Source organism: Conger conger, chromosome 9 (genome assembly GCF_963514075.1).
Source record: "Conger conger chromosome 9, fConCon1.1, whole genome shotgun sequence".
Lineage (NCBI taxonomy): Eukaryota > Metazoa > Chordata > Actinopteri > Anguilliformes > Congridae > Conger > Conger conger.
The window spans coordinates 38,501,213-38,529,183 of NC_083768.1; the positions used below are offsets into that span (position 1 = coordinate 38,501,213).

At 43.8% G+C, this 27,971-nt stretch overlaps 1 protein-coding gene across 2 annotated transcripts; it reads right to left on the reverse strand.

The window, feature by feature from the left end:
- Positions 1 to 7,951: 7,951 nt before the first annotated feature.
- LOC133136947 (E3 ubiquitin-protein ligase MARCHF6-like) lies at positions 7,952 to 27,943 on the reverse strand. 2 transcript variants are annotated; one of them, XM_061254837.1, is made up of 26 exons: positions 27,575 to 27,943; positions 26,608 to 26,707; positions 25,497 to 25,570; positions 23,867 to 24,010; positions 23,510 to 23,582; positions 21,892 to 22,060; positions 20,592 to 20,781; positions 19,653 to 19,714; positions 19,059 to 19,091; positions 18,811 to 18,862; positions 18,403 to 18,461; positions 18,213 to 18,293; positions 17,513 to 17,581; positions 17,266 to 17,340; positions 16,706 to 16,840; positions 16,261 to 16,380; positions 16,067 to 16,167; positions 15,620 to 15,757; positions 14,888 to 15,092; positions 14,407 to 14,476; positions 14,120 to 14,301; positions 10,752 to 10,886; positions 10,232 to 10,321; positions 9,695 to 9,827; positions 9,054 to 9,189; positions 7,952 to 8,546 (listed from the first exon to the last, which is right to left on the reverse strand). In XM_061254837.1, exons 1-26 carry the CDS (start codon positions 27,591 to 27,593, stop codon positions 8,465 to 8,467), a joined length of 2,727 nt encoding a protein of 908 aa, XP_061110821.1. In that variant the 5' UTR covers positions 27,594 to 27,943; the 3' UTR covers positions 7,952 to 8,464. The 2 variants fall into 2 exon arrangements, with proteins under 2 accessions (XP_061110821.1, XP_061110822.1); XM_061254838.1 differs by lacking the exons at positions 7,952 to 8,546; positions 9,054 to 9,189; positions 9,695 to 9,827; positions 10,232 to 10,321; positions 10,752 to 10,886 and adding an exon at positions 12,548 to 12,867.
- Positions 27,944 to 27,971: the final 28 nt, after the last annotated feature.

Below are 27,971 nucleotides of genomic sequence, written 5' to 3' on the forward strand. Positions count from 1 at the left end.
TTATAACTATAGTACTTTTAATTATTTACCAAGAATATGACACAAGTAAAACTGCCACCTCCACTGTGACCGTTGACAGATAAAGAAGCATTTGCAGAACTATAGCTCGATAATCCGCTTAGTCTCTCTCTCTCTCTCTCTCTCTCTCTCTCTCTCTCTCTCTCTCTCTCTCGCTCTCTGAGAAGATTAGACAGAAAATATCAAACTGCATTTAAAGTTTCACACATTGTGGTATGTATTTGCATTATTTTCGAACTTTGGAATTAACCATTCAGGTCAAAATCTAAAGACTTGATGGTTCAAAATAGTTCCTTGAATTGCATAAAAATATTTTATTCAAAGTAACATGTGCAGATATGTACAGGCTATGGTTCGACACTGGGGGCCCTTGAAGGTATGGTAGGGGGTCCCATTTTAACTTTTGACTTTTCCCGTAGATGCCTTTTAGCCTGGGTGGGGGAACCTGGATCAGAAAAGACTGAAACCTCTGGTCCTAATCTGAACGCAGTCCCAAAACTGTGTTAATACTTGGGAAGGTGCCTGACTCAAAATGGAAAAAGGGCTGTGTTTGGTGTCTGGTGCTTTGGGTAAGGTTGGCCCCATTCCCAAGCTTTCCATTAGAATGCCAAACATGGATCTTTCCGACCACTGATCCAAGTATGTGATGATTCGGTGTTCGGATTTGGAATTTGGCTCAGCTAGCAGGGTTACCAATCATCTATCTTCAACAAATTGTCAGGGAATCATGTCTGGAATGAAATATTGTGCCTGAAAGACACAAGTATAGCGCCCCCGCATGAAATGGATGTATTACTACAGACAGTTTCCAGAGGGGAGAGATCTCATGATACTGGTCTCGTCGGAATGCCAAAGATGTTTCTCAGAAGCAGAGCTCCATTTAGGATCTGCAGTTGGAAGAGAATGCTGGTCACTGGAGCAGCAGACTAGGTGGGCCAGATTTAATATTAGTCACTTCTAAATACACTCAGTGAGATTCTCCCTAGATTTTTCCAGCATTTGAATATGACCTTAATCTCTCATTGCCACAGCTTGAAGTCTACAAGTATTAATAGCAGGATAATTGGATCCAGCAGATATAACATTCGCCATCAGACAATGCATGATCTCAGTTACCTCCTATGGAGGTGTTCATTGTTGTTTTTCATAGTCGTGCTACCATAATAACTTATTTCATGCTGAGCTTAATTCCACTAAACACCAGCATAATTCCACCATTGCATTTTATATGAATGGGAGCTTAAAACAAGTAGCTGTATATTGGTAGCATGAGGATTCCAGCATGGCATATTTTTCAGTTTTCTGCATTTATCCTGGAGACAATGGCTGTCTAACAACCAAAATCCACCAACACTGCATTGTGAATGTACTGGAATTGGTTGTATCTGAATATATAGCACCTTCAACCAGAATGACCATTTTCAGTACCTAATTGACTCCTTGTTTAAAATGGGCAGCTATCATATTTCTTTCTGGGAAATATGTGGTAGGATATAACTCCACCAGTGTGTTTCCAGTGCTGTTTTCTTGTGCAGATAATTTGCCTGTGGACGAAAAAAAAATATATATAGAAATAAATACAAGTTTTAAAAAGCAGGAATGAGAAAGAACTGTCATTTTTATGAGGTTTTACTTTTCCGTATGCTCTGTGTGCTTCAGAGAAGCCACTCTTATCAGGATCTGTGCAGTATGTACATCCTGCAACTCATTTCCCCGCTGTCATTCATTCCTGCGGAAGCTAAAGGAAGAGTATATTGCTGAAGGCTGAAATGACAATCCCTCACCTGAGAGTTTGCACATACTCTTATCCGAGGTGAGTTACACGGGTGTATAACGGATGCTTTCATCCTCTCCTGCAGACAGATATGCACTGAACCAATTTGGGATAAGTACTTGCTCTGAACAGCAAATTTGGTATAACAGCAGTTGCCTATTGAGAGTCAAGCCTGCAACCACCTCCTCCAATTCCCTTTTGCTCTAAATGAGCTGCTACCTGTACAAGAGGGAGATGGAAACATTATCCCGTCTTTCAGGGTGAAGAGGTCTGGGGGATGGCCTGACCACGCATGGCTGGGCTAATTTGGGCAGCAAAACTGTTTTGGATCCCAGAGCCGGGTTAATCCTGAAGCATGGTGCCTGGTGACCATGTGTGGAAGAAGGAGGGGGCAGACAGATGCCCTGGTGAGCACTGGGGTGTGTCATGACCCAGGAGAGCCAGACTGGAACCGCCAAATATCCAATCGCCGACCCACGACCCAAGACGGGGGTCCTGCAAGGACTCAGCGAGAAGCTGGACATTGGCAGTACACGGCTGAGTATGTAAGCTGTGATATAAATGTACATTTTCACATGACTGCAGAGGAGGACACACAGCCAGTCTCTAAGCAGCAGTGGCAGCATCATCAGCCGACAGTGAGCAATGCGGAGGGACAGATTCGCTGGATTGAAGCTTCCGTCAGGCGCTAACAGGCTAGTGATGCATGAGCAGCAGTAGCCGTACTCCACCAATGGCTACCCAGATAGCATGACGGACAGCACAATTTAATGTTTCAATATCTCCTCACACCACTGATATAATCCATCTTGGGAAATGGAGACTTAATGAGGTATCTAGTTGATAAACTTGCGGAAATTAGAAGTTTGGGTCAGCTCTTGGGTTACTTCTCCTTGGGCAGTCTGAGCAGACAGTCCTGCAGGATTTCATTCACCATTGTCCCACGGCAACCATTCTCCTCAAAGGATGTAATAATATCTGCAAGACATCCCACCAAATCTCACTGACCCCCAGGATGTAATATTTCCAATTCAGTTTCAATCTAATTACACATCATTGATGTCTAGGTTTTTTGATCCCATGTGTCTTGTTGCCATGGTTGTGGTGGTGTGTGTGTGTGAGGGGGCTTTCATTGTTTGTTTTCATTCCCAGGCTCAAACTCTGTGAATCTATGTACTGCAGTGTGACCACACAGTTCTTTCAGGTGTGACCAAGTCAGTATTGTTATTAGCCTACATTAGACCCCACCAATTAAATTAAGCATTGGCAGTCATTCATCTTTCCAAGTCTTGAGGGCTTCAGTAACCAGTTTTTTGAAGGCTTGATCTGTACTATCCTAGCATTGGAGAGACAGCAGACTCACTCACTTAGGGGGGAGGAAGAAGAAAATGATAAAAATCTGTAATAATTTTAAATAAAACTATAATTAAATATTTAAGATAAAGCACCACAATGGTTGGACTGAACATCTATGAATCAAAGGACACTATACCAGTTTGCCTTATTTAACCGCTGATGATATTCCTATGATATTGAGAAAAGGAAACGCTATGTCAATATCACAATTTTGCTGGAATCAATAAATAAATGTGTTGAGAAGTATACTTTCTTTGTGCTTCTCCAATTATGATGGCAAAGAACACAAGCGACCATTCTATTTCCAACAGCCCCAGCAATGAGTCATTTTAAAGTGCAAAAGAGGGGAAACAACGATTTATACATACTAAGGAGAGAATACAGGAGATAAGCCCCCCGACTGAGAGATTGAACTCTCTCCTCCAGTAGCAGATTAACCAGGGACTGCCTTATCCTGGCTGCAGGCTTTAGGTTATGGAACCTGCACTGCGAAAGGACTCGAAGCGGATGTGTATCTGGAATCAGTTACGGTAAGGCGTGCCAAGGTGCGAAATTGATTTCCTATTCATGAGATTCTCAGAAGAGAAAATAAAAAAAATAAACAAATACTTTCGCTAAGCTGCCCAAGGAGGAAAAAAAATGTGTTTAGCCATATTTGGCATTTAGTTGTGACCTGCTTTGGCAGATACATTTGCTGGTGCTAAGCTTCTCTTTTCTTTCTCTTTTCTCCTCTCCAACACTCATTCTCAAGACTCACCATTCATGTATGATAAAGTGGAAGAGTATATATTTATAACCTGCCATGTACTACTTTAAAAGAGAAAGTATGATGCGAAGTCAGTTAGCATTGCTGCTTTGAAATATATGGCCAACAAGGGGCAGTATTAGGTGATAGAGTGCATCACTGATTCTACTACAAGCCAGAGGAACCTTGCTGCAGAAATGGTCACCTCGGTCAGTCTGGGCTCAAGTATTGTCAAGAGCATTGAAGGCTTCCAATTACATTTAATGACATGACATGACATGACATTATTGGCATTTGGCAGATGCTCTTATCCAGAGCTACGTACAGTTGATTAGACTAAGCAGGAGACAATCCCCCCCTGGAGCAATGCAGGGTTAAGGGCCTTGCTCAAGGGCCCAACCGCTGTGTGGATCTTCTTGTGGCTACACCGGGAATTGAACCACCGACCTTGCGAGCACCAGTCATGTGCCTAACCACTAAACTACAGGCCACCCCTGCATTAGGCATGATGGCAAAGAACCAAGGCCAGTTTGCCACCCATCACATTCTCCATTGTAGATGCAAACTTTCAGAGAGAGGCAGGATGATATCAGGAGGGGGGCATGAAGTCAGGCAAAATCTATACTCTGGAAAAGGGCGTAATGAGCCAGACTAGTTCTCCACAGGGCGAAAAGGTTATGAAAGTGGAGTGACAAATGTTCTTGGCTTTCATCTTTGCTGTTCAAAGCCTGGCATCCAGAACAATTGAAATCCCTTGACCTTATTTCCTCTTGCTTCCTCTGTTAGCTCAACAGGCTATTTGTTCTCACAAAACTGGATTAAAGTGCATGTTTACAATCTAATCAACGCCTTTCCCACCTGCCACGCTGGTGACAACAAATGGAAAGCAATAAGATATAAACCTGGACTGGTATCAAGAGACAGCTTAGTTCAGCTTGGCTTGTGATGCTCCTGAAAGCCTGATGCCTTCACAACCAGACGAAACAATCAAAAATACCTGCAGGGTAAAAATCTATAAAATCAAGTAAGTTATTGCCAGCGTTTGTATACCAGTGGTGTGACGCAGTGGAGGTCTGTCTGCATCGCTACCATAGCCTGCATTAGTTTCACTGGCAAGCATGCATTCTCATCGGTCTGCAATAAATATATATTTTTACAAGATGAAAAAGAGGGCTAATATGTTTGAGACATCAAAAGTGACAAATATGTTTCAGTGGAAAAATAAAAAAAATTTGGAACAATGCCAATTGGGGCAACATTAGCTCAGGAGGTAAGAGTAGGGTGTCTGGGAAATACAAGGTTGGGGGTTCGACACCCTGGGTAGTCAAAATAAGATCTGCACAGCCCTTAAGCAAGGTCCTTAACCCTGCAATTCTCCAGGAGAGGATTGTCTAATGCTTAGTCTAATCAACTGTACATTGCTCTGGATAAGAGTGTTTGCCAAATGCAATTAATGTAATGAATTAAAAGAAATGCGTTCACTTATTAAAAATCTGTTTGGTAAAAAAAAAGAAAAGAAAATGCATAAGACCTTAAAATCTAGTGTCCAACATGTGAAGAAATGTAGAAATTGTTTTTTCATATAGGTGGACCAGACAATATTTAACAACCACAGTGTAAAAAGGTTTACCATTTCCCTAACCTGAACCAGCCTTGATTTTAACACAAAGCTTAAACTCAAATGTGATCATTTTCAATGTAATCGTTTGTTTTTTTTAAACACCAAAATATAAATCACACAATAAAATCAAGTTAGTCATTTATTAAAAAAATGTATTTCACAAATAAATACCAAACACATAAGGCAGTTGTGTTATGCCCCAATAGTGGAGAAAATGTTGGTCACTAAAATCAAGCACAAACACCAGCCCTAAGCTATTCCCCCCCCCCCCAGCTGAGCACAAGGATGAAGTCATTTATTTTCAAAAATGGATTTCACTGAAAAAATGCAGAAGGCTGTTGTGATTGGCCCGAACAGTGAAGAAAATGTTGGTTGACCAAATCAAACACAGACCCGTGCCCTTCCCCGTCCCTCACTCTAAACATAACTCAAGCCTAACTCAAACCCAAACCATAACCCCAGCAGTGATTCACACCCTTGGTGCTCAGCCTGGGATTTGTCTTAAATCTGGAATTTTTGCATCAAAATGGATGGAAAACAACACACGGTGCCCTCCAAATCCAGAACTAACTCCCACACTCAGGGCAATAACCTGGACCCAAAAAAGTCATGGGAATCAACCCTTTGGAGGGTCGGGGGCAGCGGCGATTGGTTAGTTGAAAAAACTTTGCTTTAAACGGATCATGCGTCTCAACCTGTTTTCCCCAATTTTCCATTATTAACGAGCTTGCCATGGACCAGTCAACTGGCAAGAAACACTGCTTCTTCACATCATGTTAGGGGGATTACATGATTTTAGAAAAATTATATGGGCAGAAATTAGAGCTTTTGTTTTGCCGTGACAGCAGAAAATGAATTTGGATAGCGTAACTTAAATTTCTATTGCAATAATTTGAATTATGGAGGCTAATTATATTTAGAAACTGAAGTTTCAATGCAACTTGAATTTGTGCTTTGAGATTCATTTAATCTCTAGTCGTTCACCAAAACTATTTCTGAGCACTAATTGCTGGGCATAAGCCGTATACGGTACCCTTTTCTTTCATATTGTACACTAGCGGTTAAATTTGAGGCAGGTCTGTTGCAATCTTCACCTTAAAAAGTCATGTCCACACAAAGAGAGAAGTTTTACGATAGGAATCTGAAAATGTAAAAAAAGAATGAGGACATGACCTCAATGGTGGTTACACGACCACGATGTGGTATTTAGAAAAAAAAAAAAAAGATGGGTTTTTTTGCATGCATTTGAAATTAGTTGATTTGCTTATTAACCTGAAAATGAAAACATCACGACATGCAGTTACTTTCCTGAAAAGCCGATGAACCGCAAAATGCCATAAATATTTAGGTAAAAAAAAAAAAAAAAAGACCCGTAATCTTAGAACAAAGCGACCCATTTTCAAATCCACACTGCCGCTGTGTGGCAGGTACCGGAACAGCAGATCCACTGACGTAACTGGAATACCAGCCGATAGCAAAATAATAACTGCAGTAAAGCGAGTTGCACTTTAGACAAGACCTCAACTACCACCCTAATTTCAGATATTATCCCACCTTAAAAAATATATCATGAAAAGCAAAAAAAAAAAAAAAAAAGTACTTCAAACGAGGTCTCCATTTTCTCTAGACCAGAATATTGCTTTGATCTAGCATTAAATTGTATATACCCTCAAGATAGCCAACATAAAGCTGCTGCAGAACATATATTCCATATAGCTCTAGTCCCGGCACTGAATCTAATCTTCAAAGTTATATCTTCAAATGAAGCCAAAATGAAGGTTAATTTCCCACAGGAGTTATTTTACCTGTCCTTTTGTATCAAGAGCCCAAGGGTGTCTAATTCAGGGGTCGTCGCCATGGTGACCACACATGGCCAAAGCAGTTGGTTCTCTGGATTCCATGCAATGCACACAATTTCACAAACTCCGAGACAACACACACACACACACACACACACACACACACACACACACACACACACACACACACACACACACACACACACACACACACACACACACACACACACCATCAGATGAGGGGTAAGGGGTCTTATGATGGAAACGCCTGGAACAGTCACATACACAAACACAAAATACTCTCACACACTGATGACTCTACACACTCTCCATGCGCACCAATCACCTATCGAGTAGCTGAATGTGAGAAATACCCTGCTACGAGGGACGGTGTTTATGCAAGGTTTTGTTTCACCAATTACTCTGGCTCTATATACAAGCACTGGTTTACTTACGGGTTTAAACTTTCAGCTGTTATTAATGCACTTGCTAATAAACAAAATGCTAGTTAACCTCATTAAAATAAAGAGGGGTAGTGTTTGGAATGAAATCCAGAAAGCGATGAGCCCGTTAGCCGACCAGTTAACCTACCAGATACAGCTTTGCATGATGAAAATGAATATTGAGCACCAAATGAATAGTATTAGCGTTTTATGGTTAGTCAATGTACTGAGTGTAATGAGTTATATTACATATGTTACAAAACATATAATAGTTTATTAATAAACTTGCACCCAATACAGTTTACAAGCTGAACTTCTTGTTTCCCCCTACTCATCAGTGTAGAATTAAATTCTACCCCTTAAAAAACATCATGGGTAAAACTACAAGATCCATTCTGCTGTTCTTCACTGCTGACCCCTGACCCTGAGGACAGCACCCAATCAGCGTCTTGGTAAAACAACTGGTTGCAGGTAAAGTGCAAACTAAATGTAATAAATTAATAAACTTTTTTTTCTTTTTCTCTTCATTTTAAAGATGTACAATTCACATTCTTTTAATCAAAGTTTTTTTTTTGTTGTTTTTTAATTTGGGTTTTGCGTATTTACACATGTACACTTGTGGGGAAATGCTTAAAAGCAGGATGAAGGGGGGCCACAGAGGGGGGGGCACAGCAAGTTTGGATGGGGAGTGCGGTGTGAGTGCTGCCCTCAGGGAGAGCTGGGCGGGGGCGCAGGGCTGGATTTGGCCGCCTTGCGCTCGTAGTTCACAAGTCTCTGCCCAACCAGGTACCTGGAGAGGGAGGGAGAGAGGGGGTAAGAGCAATGAAAGAGAGAGATGAGAGAGAGGGAGAGAGAGAGAGAGAGAGAGAGGGGGGTAAGATGAATGAAAGAGAGATGAGAGAGAGGGAGGGAGAGAGAGGGGGTAAGAGGAATGAAAGAGAGATGAGAGAGAGGGAGGGAGAGAGAGGGGGTAAGAGGAATGAAAGAGAGATGAGAGAGAGGGATGAGGGAGAGAGGGGGAAAAGGAAGGAGATATATCTTTTCAGATGTGTTTTGATTTTCCGGAACATTTCCCCAGCAGAGGAACAGTGAATTGCAGTCATGGCCTGTCAAAGCTAAAGAATTCATACAAAACAGTCACATTTTACCACACTAAGACTGCTCATTAACACCTGTGATGAACCTTTTCCAGCATATGGAAGCATCAGAGACGGTGTGGGAGGTTCATTACTTCAGTCAGGGGGCCTGTTCACAGGGGGTGAGGGAGATTTGGAAGGGGGGGTGAGGGAGGACTCACTTGTCGTTCTTGATGTGCTCGTAGAGGCGCTTGAACTGCCTCAGCTGGAAGGAGAGGATTCCCATGAGCACCACCACCATCAGCAGGAAGGGGTAGATCCGGCGCTGCACCAGGTTCTGCATCTCCATGGTAACGCCTGCAGAACGACAGCGTAGCGATGACTTCACTGTATCCCCTCTTTATCTAAGCGTGTGTGTATGTGTGCTCTCGTAGGCACAGGCACACACAAATACAGGCACAAATACAGGCACAGGCACAGGCACAGGCACAGACACAGACACAGACACAGACACAGACACAGACACAGACACAGACACAGACACAGACACAGACACAGACACAGACACACGCACCAACACATGAACATACTGACTCAGATACAGAAACAGACACACACACACATGCAGATGTGCACGCGCAAACGCACACACGCACACACGCACACACGCACGCACACACGCACAGCCAGAAGACAGAATCCTTTGTGTAGACACAGAGAGACACATACAGAAGCAAGCACACACACACATAGGCAGACACACACAAAGTGAAGCACACTTTCTCTCTGTAAAATCACAGACACAAAGACAGGCAGGCTGGAGCATGCAGGTTTCCTCAGGAGGGGGGGGGGGGAGACGCACCCATGAGGGGCACCACGCCCGCGGCGATGATGTAGGGCACGCTCAGGGCCAGCAGCAGCATGGCCATCACTGGGGCCGCCAGTCTGCGCAGGATGAAGTGCAGGTCGATGTTGCGGATCCCGTTGGCGTAGACCTGGAGGACACGGGGCAAAAGGGGCACTGCGCTTTAACGGACAAGAAAAAACGCCCAACATTCAACAAGAACCCACTCAGAATCACCAAACAAAGTGCTGGAAGCCATGATGACCTCCACACAGGCAGAAGAGGAAAAATGAGGTGGGTGGCCTTCATGTTGTAAAGGGCACATCTGACCACGTTCCATTCCAAATTCGAATTCGAATTTGATCTAATTGGATAAATTCAGTTCTTAAAAATGGGTTTGAATTTTCTGCAACACAACCCTGGGTGAGTCTCGTAGTTGTCACTGCCAACCTGGAGGAATAGAGGCAGCCTTGACACTAGTCACATTTTGCTGCCCTCTTCATGTAAAATAAAAAATAAAGCAAACCACCTTTCTGGAAGGGGACACACACACACCTGCTCAATCACGGTCTTCAGCCACCACTGAGGGCCCATGAGGGTGATGGCAGCGATGATTTTAGCGTGGAGAACTCCCAGAGCCCAGTCCTGTGTGAGAGAAAATGCTTCAGTTTGTGAGAATGTTCGTGCACATACAGCAGACTGTCATAAGCCAGCTCACTAAGCCCGTGGAATGTGCGTGTACAAAAGACTGTTCCCAGATCAGCCAGTTCACAGAGCACTTGGGACGTGTGCACAGCACACTGCTCTTTTATCAGCGGTTTTGCTTTTGAATGGTATTGCTTTCCATTGCATCAGATCAGAGGTGTGTGCTCCACTAATTTCAGGGAGCACAAAACCGTGAATTCCTCTCTGGGCTTGAATGTGAATGTGAATGTGAATGTGAATGTGAATGTGGTGTGTGTGTGTGTGTGTGTGTGTGTGTGTGTGTGTGTGTGTGTGTGTGTGTGTGTGTGTGTTTGTGTGTGTGTGTGTGTTTGTGTGTTTGTGTGTTTGTGTGTTTAGGGTGCATACACACCTGCCAGGGGTAAAAGAGGGGCGTCTGGTCCAGGGGAACTCTCAGAGGAGCCACAATGACCAGGTCAAAGAGCAGGCCCAGCAGCAGAGGGATCACACCAGCCAGCATGACCGCCACAATCAGCGTCTTCACTATCTATAAACAATAACACAGCCACAATCAGCGTCTTCACCATCTATAAACAATAACACAGCCACAATCAGCGTCTTCACCATCTATAAACAATAACACAGCCACAATCAGCGTCTTCACTATCTATAAACAATAACACAGCCACAATCAGCGTCTTCACTATCTATAAACCATAACACAGCCACAATCAGCGTCTTCACCATCTATAAACAATAACACAGACACAATCAGCGTCTGCACTATCTATAAACAATAACACAGCCACAATCAGCGTCTTCACTATCTATAAACAACACAGTCACAATCAGCATTTTCACCATCTATAAACAACAACACAGTCACAATCAGCGTCTTCACTACCAATAAACAATAACACAGCCACAATCAGCGTCTTCACTATCTATAAACAATAACATAGCCACAATCAGCGTCTTCACCATCTATAAACAATAACACAGCCACAATCAGCGTCTTCACTATCTATAAACAATAACACAGCCACAATCAGCGTCTTCACCATCTATAAACAACAACACAGTCACAATCAGCGTCTTCACTATCTATAAACCATAACACAGCCACAATCAGCGTCTTCACTATCTATAAACAACAACACAGTCACAATCAGCGTCTTCACTATCTATAAACAATAACACAGCAACAATCAGCGTCTTCACCATCTATAAACAATAACACAGCCACAATCAGCGTCTTCACTATCTATAAACAACAAGTCACAATCAGCGTCTTCACTATCTATAAACAACAGTCACAATCAGCGTCTTCACTACCAATAAACAATAACACAGCCACAATCAGCGTCTTCACTATCTATAAACAATAACACAGCCACAATCAATGTCTTCACCATCTATAAACAATAACACAGCCACAATCAGCGTCTTCACTATCTATAAACAATAACACAGCCACAATCAGCGTCTTCACTATCTATAAACAATAACACAGCCACAATCAGTGTCTTCACTATCTATAAACAATAACACAGCCACAATCAGCGTCTTCACCATCTATAAACAATAACACAGCCACAATCAGCGTCTTCACTATCTATAAACAATAACACAGCCACAATCAGCGTCTTCACTACGAATAAACAATAACACAGCCACAATCAGCGTCTTCACTATCTATAAACAATAACACAACCACAATCAGCGTCTTCACTATCTATAAACAATAACACAGCCACAGTCAATGTCTTCACTATCTATAAACAATAACACAGCCACAATCAGCGTCTTCACCATCTATAAACAATAACACAGCCACAATCAGCATCTTCACTATCTATAAACAATAACACAGCCACAATCAGCGTCTTCACTATCTATAAGCAATAACACAGCCACAATCAGCGTCTTCACTATCTATAAACAATAACACAGCCACAATCAGCGTCTTCACTATCTATAAGCAATAACACAGCCACAATCAATGTCTTCACTATCTATAAACAACAACACAGCTACAATCAATGTCTTAATCTATAAACAGCCACAATCAGCACCTTCACCAGCTATACACAACACAGCCACAATCAATGTCTTCACTATCTATAATCATTATTACAGCCACAATCAGCGTCTTCATCATCTACAAACAGACGCCATCAGCGTCTTCACCATCTACAAACAGACACCATCAGCGTCTTCACCATCTATAAACACAGACGCCATCAGCGTCTTCACCATCTACAAACAGACGCCATCAGCGTCTTCACCATCTACAAACAGACGCCATCAGCGTCTTCACCATCTACAAACAGACGCCATCAGTATCTTCATCATCTACAAACAGACACCATCAGCGTCTTCACCATCTATAAACACAGATGCCAGCAGCGTCTTCACCATCTACAAACACAGCCACAATCAAATCAGCATCTTCATCATCTATAAACACAGCCACAATCAGCATCTTCATCATCTATAAACGAAGCCACAATCAGCATCTTCACTATCTATAGACAGAGCCACAATCAGCATCTTCAATAGCTACAATAAAAACGTCATTACAACAATCAGTATCTTCACGTATCTACGGACATGATCAGCATCATCACAAACCAAAAACATGATTTCCCTCCCTCTGTGATCAGTCCACAGGATCTAAAAACATACCACCACCTCCACTAAAAATGCAACCAACTTTCAGCATTGCAGTTAATGGGGATTTAATAGTACAATAACATTACCAGGGTTAGAGATAGCAGCAGCAATGGTACCTGTGTGTTGGGAAACGCATACAGAAGCAGGTCAGTGCATTCAGTGCATTGCCTCATGGAGGTTGCCTGCAGTGACCATGATGAAGTTAAATCCACTACACACGCAAAGGCCTATATGCCCAGCCTTTGCAGGATTGGAGATTACAGAAAAGGGGCTTTCCAACAGAATAGCTTACAGAATTAGTATGTAAAGACATTTTTATTTGGGTTTTCATTCAGAGGATTATCTCAAAATGAAGGGCTTCTTTCAGTGGAGAGCTGGGCCGCTCACGTTAGCCTCTGCCCGAGGCCACACCGTGACATGAGGTAGAACTCTGTATAATCTGGATTTACAGCAGATTACACAAACCAAGCACAGGAAACTCCCTGGAACAGGGTCTGGAATCTGCCAAATACATGCTAATGACGACAACTGCAGCTGCAAGTCATAGCAACAGTTTTAATATCAACTGCTCCTACAAGAATTACTATTATTTTTTATTAAATGTTTTATTGCTGTTGTAGTAGTTAAACTTAATTTGCATGTCCTTTGTTCTAATGCTACATTGGGACTGCTGGTCACATGACCATGAGCTTTGTTGTAATGCAGGGTGTAACCCTGGTCCTGGAGAGCCACTGGCAGACCAAATTGATCAAATAAAGCAGTAACTCACCTCTCACTTGGTTACTTGGGTCTGAAAAGGTCAAAATAAAAACCAGCAAATCCTGTGGCTCCCCAGGACAAGGGCCACCCCTGTTCTAATGCCACACAGGTCATGTGACTGTGCTTCATTGTAATGCTAGACTGTGGCTGCAGGTCATGTGACTGTGCTTTGCCCTAAGGCCATACTGTGACTACAGGCCATGTGACTTCTTTGTAGTAATGCTAGACTGTGGCTACAGGTCATGTGACTGCTTTGTAGTAATGCTAGACTGTGGCTACAGGTAATGTGAGTGTGCTTTGTAGTAATGCTAGACTGTGGCTACAGGTCATGTGAGTGTGCGTTACCATGAGGGTCCACTCCTGGACCTTGAGCAGGATGACGGTGCGGCCCTGGGGCATCCAGGCCAGGAGCACGGTGATGGCCCTGATGGACAGCCAGCACATGTACAGGCCGCATGCTGCCGTGTAGAGCTCGTGGATCTTAGCACTGCCCGTCCAGAACGACATCAGCCAGCGCCCCGAGAACACTGTCAGGGAGGAGAGGAGAGGAGGAGGAGGAGGAGAGAGGTGTCAGAGCAGGCGAACGCAGAACACGTGGGCAGCCATGAGAAAAGGAATGGCAGAGGACTTACCAGGCAAGGTGAGGCAAACCAGGCTGGCCACCAGCAGGGTGAAGCACATGAACACGATCAGCAACATGATCTAGCAGAGAAACACGAGGAAAGAAATGTGTAAATAACACACTCAAATCAATAACAAAAAAATAAATATAATGAATGAGTGAGTGAGTCAGGTGATTTACGTTGTGTAATCCCTCTAAACCATCACAACGTATCCACAACATCTAAAGCAGGGCAGCCCAATACTGTTCCTGGAGATCTACCGTCCTGTATGCTTTCACTCGAACCCTAACAAAGCACACCTCATTAGACAGCAATTAGTGGAATCAGGTGTACCAAATTTGGGCTGAAGTGAAAGTAGATCTCCAGGAACAGGGGTGGGCAGCCCTAGTCTATAGCAATCTAAACCCCTTTCATTACTGTGGCCAGCTATGGTGAGCCAGGCCAGACGGCCCAGAGGCCCCAGGGTGATAGGGCCTCCCGTGACTCTCACCCGGAAGGGGAACCTCATTGGCCGGTGGTAGGGCTGGAAGCCCACAGGCCCGCCCTGCTGGAGGATGGCCTGATGGGCGGCGTGAAGCCCCTCCCCCGCCACGGGCAGCGCGTTGTTGTTGCGGGGCTGGGCGTTGTTATTGGCCGCCTGGTTGCCGTTGTTGTCACTCTCCTCCTGGTCTCCCAGAAGGTATGAGTGGAGATCTCTGTAGGGTGGGGGGTAAACGGATCTCGTCACAGGGTGCTGATGGGTGAGGAACACTGTTATTGACTCAACACAGCCTCAGAATCCATACATATCGGAATCATTACTTTTTTTTAAATCAGTAGCATTATTATTTATGATGCTCTTACGCATATTGACTTGCAGACTTTCTTACAGTTATGAGAGTATACCTTTATCATCTAGGCATCTGGCAGAAGCAGTCATTTGTCTTAGGAATCACATTACATTACATTATTGGCATTTGGCAGAGGCTCTTATCCAGAGTGACATACAGTTGATTAGACTCAGCAGGAGACAATCCTCCCCCGGAGCAATGCAGGGTTAAGGGCCTTGCTCAAGGGCCCGACGGCTGTGGGGATCTTATTGTGGCTTCACCGGGATTAGAACCACCGACCTTGCGTTTCCCAGTCATTTACCGTAACCACTACGCTACAGGCCGCCCTACAACGCCTTCTGGACTGAAAATACGTGTAGTGGGCAGGCAGGATGAAGTGTAGTTTCACTCACAGCAGGTACCCGGCGGAGACAGTCCAGGCGCGCACAAGGCCCTTGAGCCACTGGCGAGTGTGGCCCTGCTCCAGCAGGGCCGGCAGAACCACCTGCAGCAGGAGGAGCTCTAGGGAGAGCTCGCTCACCGGGGCGTCGCTAGGGGAACCAGAACAGGGCAGCCAATGAGCACAGAGCGCCGTCACGCACACACAAACAATCACCAGCCACCAGTTGTTCCAGCCTCCGTTTATACTTTAACAACCACCGTTAGAGGAACAACACACAGCTAAAGAAGACAGACGTTCACATCCAAACAACCAATCACCACACACCAAGCCATTCCAAAAGTAGATTTCATGTCATGTTTTAACTCATTTTTAGATATGGGCTGCTGTGTCATTACCAACGCTGTGCACTCTTCAGACTGAGAACAAGCTGAACGAAGTGGAAGGCGACTGAACGCACCTGTACAGCATGACGTTGTAGGGAAGAAAGCTGGGTAAAATCAACTTGATAATTCGAATAGGAAGCCACAGCATCAGAAGCACAATAGACCCAAAAACCACCTGCAACACAAGAGTAAGTCTCATTCTCATCATGGTCAGCAGAAGGAATATTAAGCATTAAGGTAAACAGAAGGAGAGGAGATGTGGTCCTACCACTGATAAAATAAATCTTCTCAAATGTCTGTATATCGGCAGGTGGATCATCTCCTGGACCGGGTTAAAATCGGGATCGTTCAGGTTTCTCAGAAACCACAGCACTCCGGGCCTGAGGACCTGCAGCCGACAAACACAAGTCAGGGTCACCCTCTCAACCGAAACACATTCTGATACCAAGGAGTTCTGCACACTACTATTCACAACCCTTCACTTTCCATACATGGTCTGATCAAACAGAGCCACAGCACGCTTTGTGGACAATTATATAAAATTATTTTATATAATTTCTTACACAATATTCTACCTTCACCCAAACTGTTGAGCTGGGTACGATAGACACATTTTAGTTTGCAGTCTGAGTAGGTCAAACAGAAGCCTGAGGGTAGATGTCAGAGCTGATAAAGTATTTTTAGGGAATTGGGATGCAGGGTCAGTGACCCACCTCCCGAAGCAGCAGTATGAAGGAAGCGAAGTAGAAGACGTAGACCATTCCCACGAGCCAGTGCAGGAACATGGTAGTGCCTGGGGCGGACTGGAAGCTAAGCTCTCGGTCCTTCAGAGAGGCATCAAACATCTCCTAAAAGGCAGAAACACACAACCGCACACGTCAGGGAAACCAGCAATGGGCTTTTTCTTGCATTTTCTTTTCAGGAGACAGTCCGGCCTCCTTATGCATTTTCTCACTTTATTCAGATGGGGGAGTAGGGGGTGGTTACATAAAGAGATGAGGTCACCAATACATAAAGTGCTAATGTGGGGGAATTGAACCCCTGGCCACAGTGATGCAATTTCTCACAGTATTTCCATTGCTCATGTCCCAGTGCAGGTTTTCATCAATGCTTGTTCAGACCTCTCTGTATGCTAATGTTAGGCTTTCATCCAATCTGTGCTCAATTAACTTGGTCTGAAATTGAAATGGATAGAACGGAAAGTGGGTGTTGACTGGTCTAGGCGCTGGTATGTTTGGATGAGCTTGACCAGTCACAGCTCAGGCCTACTCACCAGGGAGCAAATATCAAGCCACCAGCCGCAGATGAGGGGGAAGACTCCTATCTCCACGACAACCAATAACGAAACCTGAGCCACAGAACAAAATCATGTTCATATTATGTAATACTGTGCTGCGTTAAAAAATGCAATACTATACTTTGTAACAAATGCCATGACTGCAAATAAAACAGGGTGGAAAATTCAAACTGGAAGATTTTAAATTGTGCTTGTATCTCAGTGGGGAAATTAATTGCATTACCTTCACAACAATGTAGCAGACTCCTAATAATCGTCGGGACCTTTGGAACCTCAGCAATGCTGCCAAGCCCTGAGCGACTTCATTAAGGAACAGGGAGTGAAACAGCCACAGCACTGCAGGCTGTAGCAGATGTCTGAGCAATGGGTCATCGACAGTTAATCATACCTGTGATTTAAATCGACAGCCAATCAATTGCGAAACCCACCAGACGGCCTTTGACTCTGACACACATTGGCATACATTACTGCGGTGAAGTCTTTAATGTTGACCCGGAGAGGAAATAACACATCTTCTCTCCACCGCTGATGTTTAAATTAAACGCTTAAAGCAGATGGAGGCTGTCATCTCTTAGGGGGAATGAACCGATAATGGCTTGGAGCAAGGCCGCCCAAGCAATAAACTCAGACCGACTGCATTTACACCGCCAAATGAGAAGTGCTGAAATATCATTAGCATATTTGCCTTTTTCGATGTGTCATCACTGTCATCTTCCTCTCGGTGAAGCATTCTCTCTCGGCCCTTTCAAGGCCTTTAAAGTACACTCTTAAATAACTTGTATTTAATAATAACTCTTCAGACTCGTTATACAACAAGCACAGGAATACCGCATTTAAGTGATATACCAATTGAAACGCACAAGTTGGGAACGTGTCTCAACAGCTAAACTAGGCCACCAAGACGTTGCAGTGTGGAAGGATACGTGACACAGGATGAGTGTGAGGGCTAAGAGGATGTATCCCACAATGGTTGTGATGAGGCCCTCGAAATGTGAGGCCAGGACCTGGAAAGAACAAAAGATATTAGCTGCTATTATTAGTCAATGAAATAAATTATAAATAATACATTTAAACTTACACAAACTGACACATGCATGTGCAGTCCGTACTTACATATTCCTCAAATCCAAGGCCCACAACCGAGAAGTGTCCAATATGATAGGGACAGAAAGCTGCAAAAAAGACAAAATACATTCCAATTAGCAATACATTAACAAATTACATCCAAGCAAGTGCATATATTTATGAATTAACACTATTCATTCATAAAATCATCCAGTTTCATTTAACAAAAGAGTATCTCTGAACACACATCAAACCTCTTAAGTGGTTAGGCTACAGCAGCAGAAGACTTGAGTCGAAAAGTCTAATAAATACCTAACAGTGCTCACTGAGTGTATTTGTACAAGTTAATTACAGAAAAGAACAGGCCAGGTCAGTGGTATGGTCAAACAAACACTTTCCCTGGTTTTATTGTCACAGATTGATGCCGTTTAATGAGACATAAAAAGGCATGCGTACCGAACACGAGAATGAAGAGTGTATTCAGCGAGACCACCCAGAAGACGTGCTCCTGAAACAGAACAGAAACGGGTCACACTGATGAAAAGGACATTTCACTTCTTTATTTACACTAACCTGCAGGGCTGTCACAGCAGGGTCCTGTCAGTGAATCAGGCCTGCTCTGCTTTATTTTAACGGCTATCACCAAGCAAGGTCCGCACAGTTCAGCTCTTACTGTGAGGAGAATACAGTACAGATTTACACACCAGGAAGACCAGGGAGCCATCCAGTCCAAGCATCTGTGGAACACACAAATAAAGATTTATTTTTACCGTGAATTTTTGCAATGCATGGACAAACTGTAACCCAAGCACACGTGATAATCAGTACGACATGCACACAATATCCATTCACAGCCAGAGTGAACAAGCACACAGGCACTCTTTATACGACATGATTGAGGTTTTAAAGGTACGATAGGTAATTTCTGATTTCTAACGATCTAGGGAGGAATGGCAGCAACAAACACCTTCAAACCACAACACTGTTTATCCCTCCCCGTTCTCTGTAAAGACGTTGAAACGCCATTGGCTGTGGCAATTAGAACCAATTTTCGACCGATGAGCTTGAATGATTGTAGTTAAAAAATGTTTTGTGAGTGTCAGGCCGTCAACTGTATATTTTGAAATCTGAATTTAAGGACTATAAACACAGGCAACATATCACTGAGCCTTTTTCGATGATAGGAACAATGTTGTAACAATGTTTTAACACAGAAATCTTACCTATTGTACCTTTAAGAAACAAACTGAATTCTAAACAGAAGAAAAAGGGAAGAAAAAGAAGAGTAGAATAATTACCCGTTCCCAGGTAAGCTCCTCTGCAGCACGATCCCATTCCAGTGCATTCCAGTTCATGTCATCTAATAAATAATAAATAAATCTTTTGTTATTTAGCTGACGCATTTATCCAAAGCAACTTACACATTACACTAAGCAGGGGACAGTACCCCCGGGAGCAATGCAGGGTTCAGGGCCTTGCTCAAGGGCCCAACAGCTGCGCTGATCTTACTGTGGCTACACCAGGGTTTGAGCCACAGTCATATACCTTCACCACTAGGCTACAGGCTGCGTGTACAGGCTGGCCACAGGCTACAGGGCAGAGAGATGGACACAACTGCTCATTCCTGCTCACAGCCCTAATCTACACGCCACACATGGAAACACAATCAATGTTGTGTGCAATTAAGCTAGTGCAACCCACTCAGACCCGTCTACTGACCAAACAGGATGAACTCTGCCGTCCTGAAACCATATTAAACAATATTGAAGCAGTGGAGCAGGCGTGTGTGTGTGTGTGTGTGTGTGTGCGCGTATATGTATGTGTGCATGTGGGTGTGCGTGTATGTGTAAATCCATGTTTGTGTGCGTGTATGTGCATGTATCCGTGTTTGTGTGTATGTCTATGTATGCGTGTGTGTGTACGTATGTGTGTGTGTGTGTGTGTGTGTGTGCATGTATGTGTGTGTGTACGTGTATATGTATGTGTGTGTGTTTGTGTATCCATGTTTGTGGGTACGTGTGTGTGTATGTATGTATATGAGTGTGTGTGCGTACATGTATATGTATGTGTGTGTATGTGTACACATATGAGCGTATGTATCCGTGTATGTGTGTGTGTATGTGTACACATATGAGCGTATGTATCCGTGTTAGTGTGTGTGTATGTGTGTGTGTGTATGTGTACACATATGAGCGTATGTATCGGTGTTAGTGTGTGACCCTCCAGGCCTCTGTTACCTTGGCCTCCGTTGTTCTCCTCCGCGGCGTCCTCAGCTCCAGCCTCCTCCTCCTCCTCGTTGTCGGCCTCCGCGTCGTCGGCGGGGTCAGCCGGGAGGTCGGGGGCCTCAGGAGGAGCGTTCTCCGCTGGGGGGTCAGCGGGAGGGGGGGCCGGCTGCTGCTCCTCGCCCCCGTTCCCTGCTCCGGGGGCCTGGAGAGAGACAGAGTCACCATCACCTTTCACCCTGCATCTCTACTCTACTGTACGTCTGCGCACTAACAGGCATGAACCTGAACATGCTTACATTCTTATTTCAATTCATGAACATACTGCACAGTAATCAATAATGTGCAAGAAAGAATATATACATTATACATCTGTGTATCTGTGCCTGTGTGTGCGCATATGTACTGAGTGAGCAATTTATGAAGCAGACCTGCACACTAGCTTGTTAATGCAAATACGTAATCAGCCAATCATGTGGTAGCAACTAAATGCATGAAAACAGGCAGACGTGGTCAAGAGGTTCAGCGGTTGTTCAGACCAAATGCCAGAATGGGGAAGAAATGTTATATAAGTGACCCTGGAATGATTGTTGGTGCCAGTCAGGATGGTTTGAGTATCTCAGAAACTACTGATCTCCTGGGATTTTCACGCACAAAAGTCTCTTGAGTTTGCAGAGAACGGTATGAAAAACAAACCAAAAAAAATCCTGTTCTGCAGGTAAAAATGCCTTGTTAATGAGAGGTCAGAGGAGAAGAGCCAGACTGGTCAAAGCTGACAGGAAGGTGACAGTAACGCAAATAACCACACATTGCAATAGTGCTATGTGCTAAGAGCATCTCTGAACACACAATGCGTCAAATGTCTTCAGTGGATAGGCTACAGCAGCAGAAGACCAATCAGTCTAAAAAATAAATACCTAATAAAGTGTATATGATTAGCCTTAGACTGTAATGGCACTTATGTATAGATATTGTTACTTGTATAGGTATTGTTATATTTTTGTATTTTTGTTTTTGTATTCTAGCTGTAATTGTGGTATGCTAGTTTGAAAGTTGATTGTACTCTTAAAGGGTTCTGATTTTCTGCATGTTTACACTAGGACTCGGAACTGTACTGTCCTCTCAGGTCCTCTTTGCACTTGTTCTTGTGTTTAATTTGCACTTTGTTGTACGTCGCTCTGGATAAGAGCGTCTGCTAAATGCCACGTAATGTAATGTATATTCAGGCATGTGTGTCTGAGCAGCATCTCTCTAAAGACGCTGTGTGTGTGTGTGTGTGTGTGTGTGTGTGTGTGTGTGTGTGTGGGCCAGTTACCTCGTTGGGCTGGCCGGCTGCGTTGGCGGGCTGCTGCAGATTGTGCTCCAGCCACTGGGGGGCGCCACCATGGACGATCTGCTCACGCAGCCACACCAGGCTGATGAAGGCGCACAGCGTGCAGGTGACCACAAAGCAGCCCTGCAGACAGTCTGCCAGAAGGTTCTCTCTGCAACACACACACACACACACACACACACACACACACACACACACACACACACACACACACACACACACACACACACACACACACACACACACACACACACACACACACACACGTTAGCACCGCCACTAGCACTCAAATGTTGTGTGGATGTTGGGTTTGTTATTCTGTTTTGTGAAATGTTGCCGTTCTTGCAGCGTTGTCTTGTGAATATATACTGCAGTTTCAGATTTGTCATTTTACTTTGTGAATCACTGTTGTGTTTCTAAGTGTCTTATGAATTGTTTCTGCGTTTCCCGATTTGTTCATTTGTCTGGGCATTCACGGCCATTTACACCATCTGCTCCCAACTATGGCAAAGGCATCCCATTACACTGTGTGAGAATGTGCTCCATGCAGGGGTGGTGACTAAAGGAACGCATCAAGGTGGAAAGAGATATAAGGGCAGAATGGATATAACGACATGCAGTGTTAAGAACAGGAGGAGGTGAAGGGACTCCTGCACTCTTCCTCGGGAGACATGGACAGGATGAGAATAACCGATTAGTCTGCAGAAGGAGCACATGGCCTCAGTATTTTTACATCTGTGATGGATGAACTGATTTGTCATTCATATAATAATCTCTCTGATCTCTGCTGCCGTGCTTTGAAGCAGTAATCCGGCTAGCAAATGTAGAAAATTTTACAATGAAATGTTTACGCAATTGAGTATGCCAGCATTACTTTGCTTGTAAATGAGATTTATGACTTCATAACATTTTTCATGGGCTTTTCTCATTTCTTCCCACTCATTAACAAGTTGCGCAATCAAATGCTGACAGTCTTTATGTTAGATTATCAAATGGAGAAAAATTTACAGCAATGTTGTCATTTCAGCCTTTTGTCTAAATCCATTTCCTCTCATTTTGTTGTGAAGAACTATTATTTCTGGGTTTATCCCTTCTGCGTTCATCACCCTGCCATTATGTTTTCATTTAATTCCGAAGCCTGAAATGTATACTAGTGAGGATTTTACCGGAACATTCTGCATTCTATTCCACAGATTCCTGACACTTCCCGTTTATCGATGCAAGGGGTCACCAACCCAGTTAAATGTGCACCATTAACCTGCCAGAGCACCATGTGACCCATTTACCCGGTTAAAACAATTAACATATGAATAATAAATACATATTTGAGAACTAATGCTGCAGTACTTAACATCCATGAGCCCGAGGGACCACGGAGAGCACTGGCCTTGTAATGAGTCGATTGGAAAGTGCTGGGGATATCGAGTGTGTGTATGTGTGTGCGTGCGTGTATGTGTGTGTGTGTGTGTGTGTGTGTGTGTGTGTGTGTGTGTGTATGCTTGTATGTGTGTGTGTATGTGTGTATGTGTGTGCGTGCGTGTTTATGTGCATGTGCGTGTGCGTGTGCGTGCGTGCGTGCGTGCGTGCGTGAGACACTTACGTAGACAGCATGTCCAGTGGCAGAGTTAGGAGAGAGCTCACGGAGCCAGTAAACAGACACTTATAGATACGACCTGTCAGAAACAAAGGGTGATAAAATGAACCAATCAAAATCTACAAAATGGGTGGAGCCATCACGCATTATCAGCAACCGACTGACCTGAAACAACCTTGACAAACTGTCAGTCACTAACATGTTTTAACCAATCAAAAGGTTTTGCTCTCCACAAAAAAAAGAAAACCCTCAAATGATTGGTTTGAAACAGTCCTATGTTGTCTCTGGCCATATTGGGCTTTGCTAAACCTCACAGCCTCATGGTTTGGCTCATTGGAACTTGCCGAGCAGGGCGGTACGTACAGGCAGTGAGGGGAACCACTCCCAGCCAGGCGAAGGCCACCAGCGTGTAGTGGAACCAGTATCGGATGGCCGTACCGACGCTGGTCACCAGCCCTGCGAAAATGTCCTGGACAGGGAGGCGGGAAGGCATGTCTGGAGAGTAAACTAGAGGAGGGGAAAGCACAGTAAAACACCGGAAGTGACTATCTTTTATTTAACCAGGGGAGATCAAATGAGAACACTTGCAAAAATGCCCTGGGAGAAATGCCAGAGAGAACAGTTGCAAGTGTGGTGAGGGAGAGAGAACAGGGGTAAAGCCCCTGGAGAAACTTCTGGGTTAAGGGCCTTGTTCATGGGACCTGATCTGCAGATTCAGGTCAGCATCCCTGTATGCTGACCGGGGCTCAAACCAGCAACTGTGCAGTTGCCAGTCGAACACCCTATCACTAGGCTGCTATGCCACCCAAATCTTCAGAAATGAGCAACTAATTGTCCCAAAAAATAGGAAACAATGTAGAAAAAGGACTGACATTTACATTCAACTTTATATAAAGATTTCATCATTGTGAAATCTTCAGAAACATCTGTCTGATATTCTTATGCGTGCATGTCTGTAAAACTAGCAACTAGTCCCACTGCAAGACTGCTGCAAGGCTTAGTGATTATGTAACAACCTGTTTAAATGTCACAAAGATCCATTAACCTACCATTGCAGAAAAACTAACGCAAGTGAGGCGATGACTCGTACGTTACAGATCACATGGCAAATACAGGCAACGCTGCATTACTCTCAATAACCAGAGCAGAGGCAACAGTGTAAACTATGTCCCAAAACAGTTACTGCTACAGCTAGACTCTTCTCGACTTTCAATCCCTGTATAACAAGCTGAAAAAAGAGTGCCTATAGGACTACATGTTCTTGTTTCTCCAGGGAAACATAATGACATAATGTATCTTCTTAAGAGATTCCCTGCTCAGACACCGCTGGGCACATTAGCACTAAGAACATGACTGTACAATTACATTCTCAGTCAACTGTCCTGAAAAACTATTTCAGATAAAGTTACTACTCCATTACACTACCCCATACTACTTATAAACTATATTTATACCTTTGTGACACAACAGAAATGCAGTAACATTAGGAAGCCAGCCACTGCCAACTAAGTATCAGCAATGTAATATATAAGCTATCTAGCCAGCTAAGTTGTGTAGCAATCCTTTACGAATAAAAATAAAAGCAATCTCAGAACTCTTCCCACACAGATACCAGCCTTGCCATGAATACCAGGCTCGACTGAATAATGACAGCATCTGGAACATTTTCAGGAGTAAGAAAAGTTGCTTGCAAAAGTGTAAAAGCCCTGACGTGGTTTCCTTCAAGGCTATAAGTCTCATACACAGGGATGGAACAAGAACTTCCAGGATGGCTTTGAGAACACTGCATACTGTAGTTAATCCATATAGTGCACAACAAAGTTACCATGAGGAAACATTGGACATTGCATTAGGCCTTTGTACAACTTTGTTACCCATCAACAATGCAGCCAGTGTTTGGATTCAAACATTCACATGGCCACAGTGCATATGCATACTGACAAAATTCACACAGCTTACAGAGCATAAACAAGAGTTACATGGAGTTACTTACTTGGCGTGAAAGCAAACCTGTGCTTGCATAATTCACAGTATTCTTTCCGACTGTGCTTCAGCCACTGAACCAAGCTGCAAAACACAAAGAAGGAGAGAGGGTGGGCTCAGTGTGCTTCCACGTGCAGACAGAAAAAAAACCCATAATCCTGTCTCACTGCCCTAGGGCAGCACTGTACACTTTCACTCACAGTTACTCCGCAGGGAGGTGGGAACATGCACAAATTCACACCAACAGTCACGTTTAAAGCGCTGCTCAAAAATCCGTTTACAGACCTTGCCCTGTATCTGTGTATTTGACAAAGCCAATAATAAGAACACGGAAACCGCAATATTTTTTTGATTAAAAGAACAGGCTGTTCACTTCTCCGCTTCAACTATGTCAGCAGTGATATAGGCTTTCATACTTCACTTTGACAGGAAATTCATTAATTAATTTAAAGTCACCCTCGAGAAACAAGCAAACATGTCACCCCAAAAGAAGCGCTCATCTATGACCTACGAATGCCTCCAGTCTTGCTCATATAATTATTAATTATATGAGCACTGCTGTGTTAACACCTGCTCAGTGTTACAACCAGGGTTTATTGTGAAAAATATCTAACCTCAACATGACACAAGCAGAGAAAGCCTTGACCAATCAGAAGCCCGTGTGGGATCCTCTGTATTTGTGCATGGAATATGAGCTTTCCCCACTGTCCAGTTCCCCCTGGCCCTGGAGGCTCAATGCACTCTGCATGGGGACTTTCCCTCGACCCAGCTGCCTTTCATTACTTTTTTTAAAGAGTCACAATAAATCAAATAGCCTATACAAATTATAAGGCAGAGGAAAAAAGGAAGAAAAAGGTGCCAGAGATGATCACTTTACATCATCCACCCCCACTGTCATACCACATTACAAGAAAACACATGTTCCAAACCATTCCATGGACCCAATCAGCAGCCTCTGTAACCAACTGTTCAAGGAATGACCCAATCAGAGCAGAACAAAAATGCCCAATCATAAGTAGAAATATGAGAAAGCACAGTCTGTCCTGGTTCACTTATAGGCCATTTGCTAAAAAGGAGTGACATACAATGGCAGGTATCATGCTACACACAGGGGAATTTACCATTCTTGGTGGATGAATTTTATACTGCCGGTGCAGACGCAGGGGTGATAGAGGGGCTTGTCCGGAGTTCCCTCCGAACGACACACCCTGCATATGTCCGCTGAAATGGATAAGGACATAAATTAGCCACCAACAGAATAGCACAACAGAAACATCAAGAAAGAACAAGCGGCACACATCACAGCCGTCTCCACATGTAGTGTAATGCGTGTGAGTGAGTGAGAGAAAGAATGTACAGTTGCAGCAGTGGCGAAACGTACACGAGACCCCCCCCCCCCCTCCAAAAAAATGCCGTGTGATTCAGTTAAAACATTTCATAAGCAACTGGCAGTGGGTAACCTACTAAACGAAACGACAGTATTCTAGTCTTCTGTAAAATACAACAGTGAGGCTGTTACAAATTGATTGACATCTGGTTAACTACAGCTGTTATACTAGCCAAGCTAATCCAGTAGGCCCAACTAACAACCAGTCTTTCTCTAACGACCGATGGTGGCTGTCCGAATCGGTCCTCAACGGTAGCATGATCAATCTTACATACGTTATGTTAACCAAGACCAACAGACTGTTAACTAACTAATAACGAGGAACGTGAACGCAAATTAACCAGCGTTAGCTAGATAGGTAGCTAGCTAGTTTAAAAAGCAACAATTAGCTAGCTGACATTGATATCACCAGAGAGATGTGGTTGGCACTGGTAGCTGGCTAGCCACCAAACTTAGCTATTGCATGGTAAGCTTTAATGCATCCTAAATTGCAGTCAAAGCACATCCAGCGAGAAGCAAGCTGCCGTTAGGTCTGCGCACTCCAAGAGCTACAGGAGCTAGCTAGTTAGGAAGCTACATGTGTAACGTTACCGTGTGCAATTTAAAGATCCTTGCCATGGCCCTTTTTCTGTTGGTCAAAAACTAGCAAGCTAGCTAACCTATACTTCCTTCTCAATAAAATGGTGATTTTGTTACTGTACCTTCCTCCGCGGTGTCCATCTTGAATGGTGACGCACTGTCGGAGCTAGTTAACTACAGTAAACATCAATGCTCCGTCTCTGGGAAGGGGCTTAGCTAACGTTAGCTCGCTCACAAGGCGTAACGAAACATTAAAGCCTACTAACCCGTCCAATCCCCTATTATTTTGCATGCACTGGATGTTACGTCAACGTTTAAGTTACTTTATCGACGATTACCCCCGAGGTATGGGGATAATATCTGGATAATTAGTCAAGTTGAAGCATATTTCCTTAGTGAACCAACCAGCGACCAAACCCCAACCATATCAGCTTGCTCTGAAACTGAATGATAGCTGCTCAGGTGAGGTGATGTGCCACTGAACAAACCAATCCACAGTCTATGGTGCAAACCCAATAA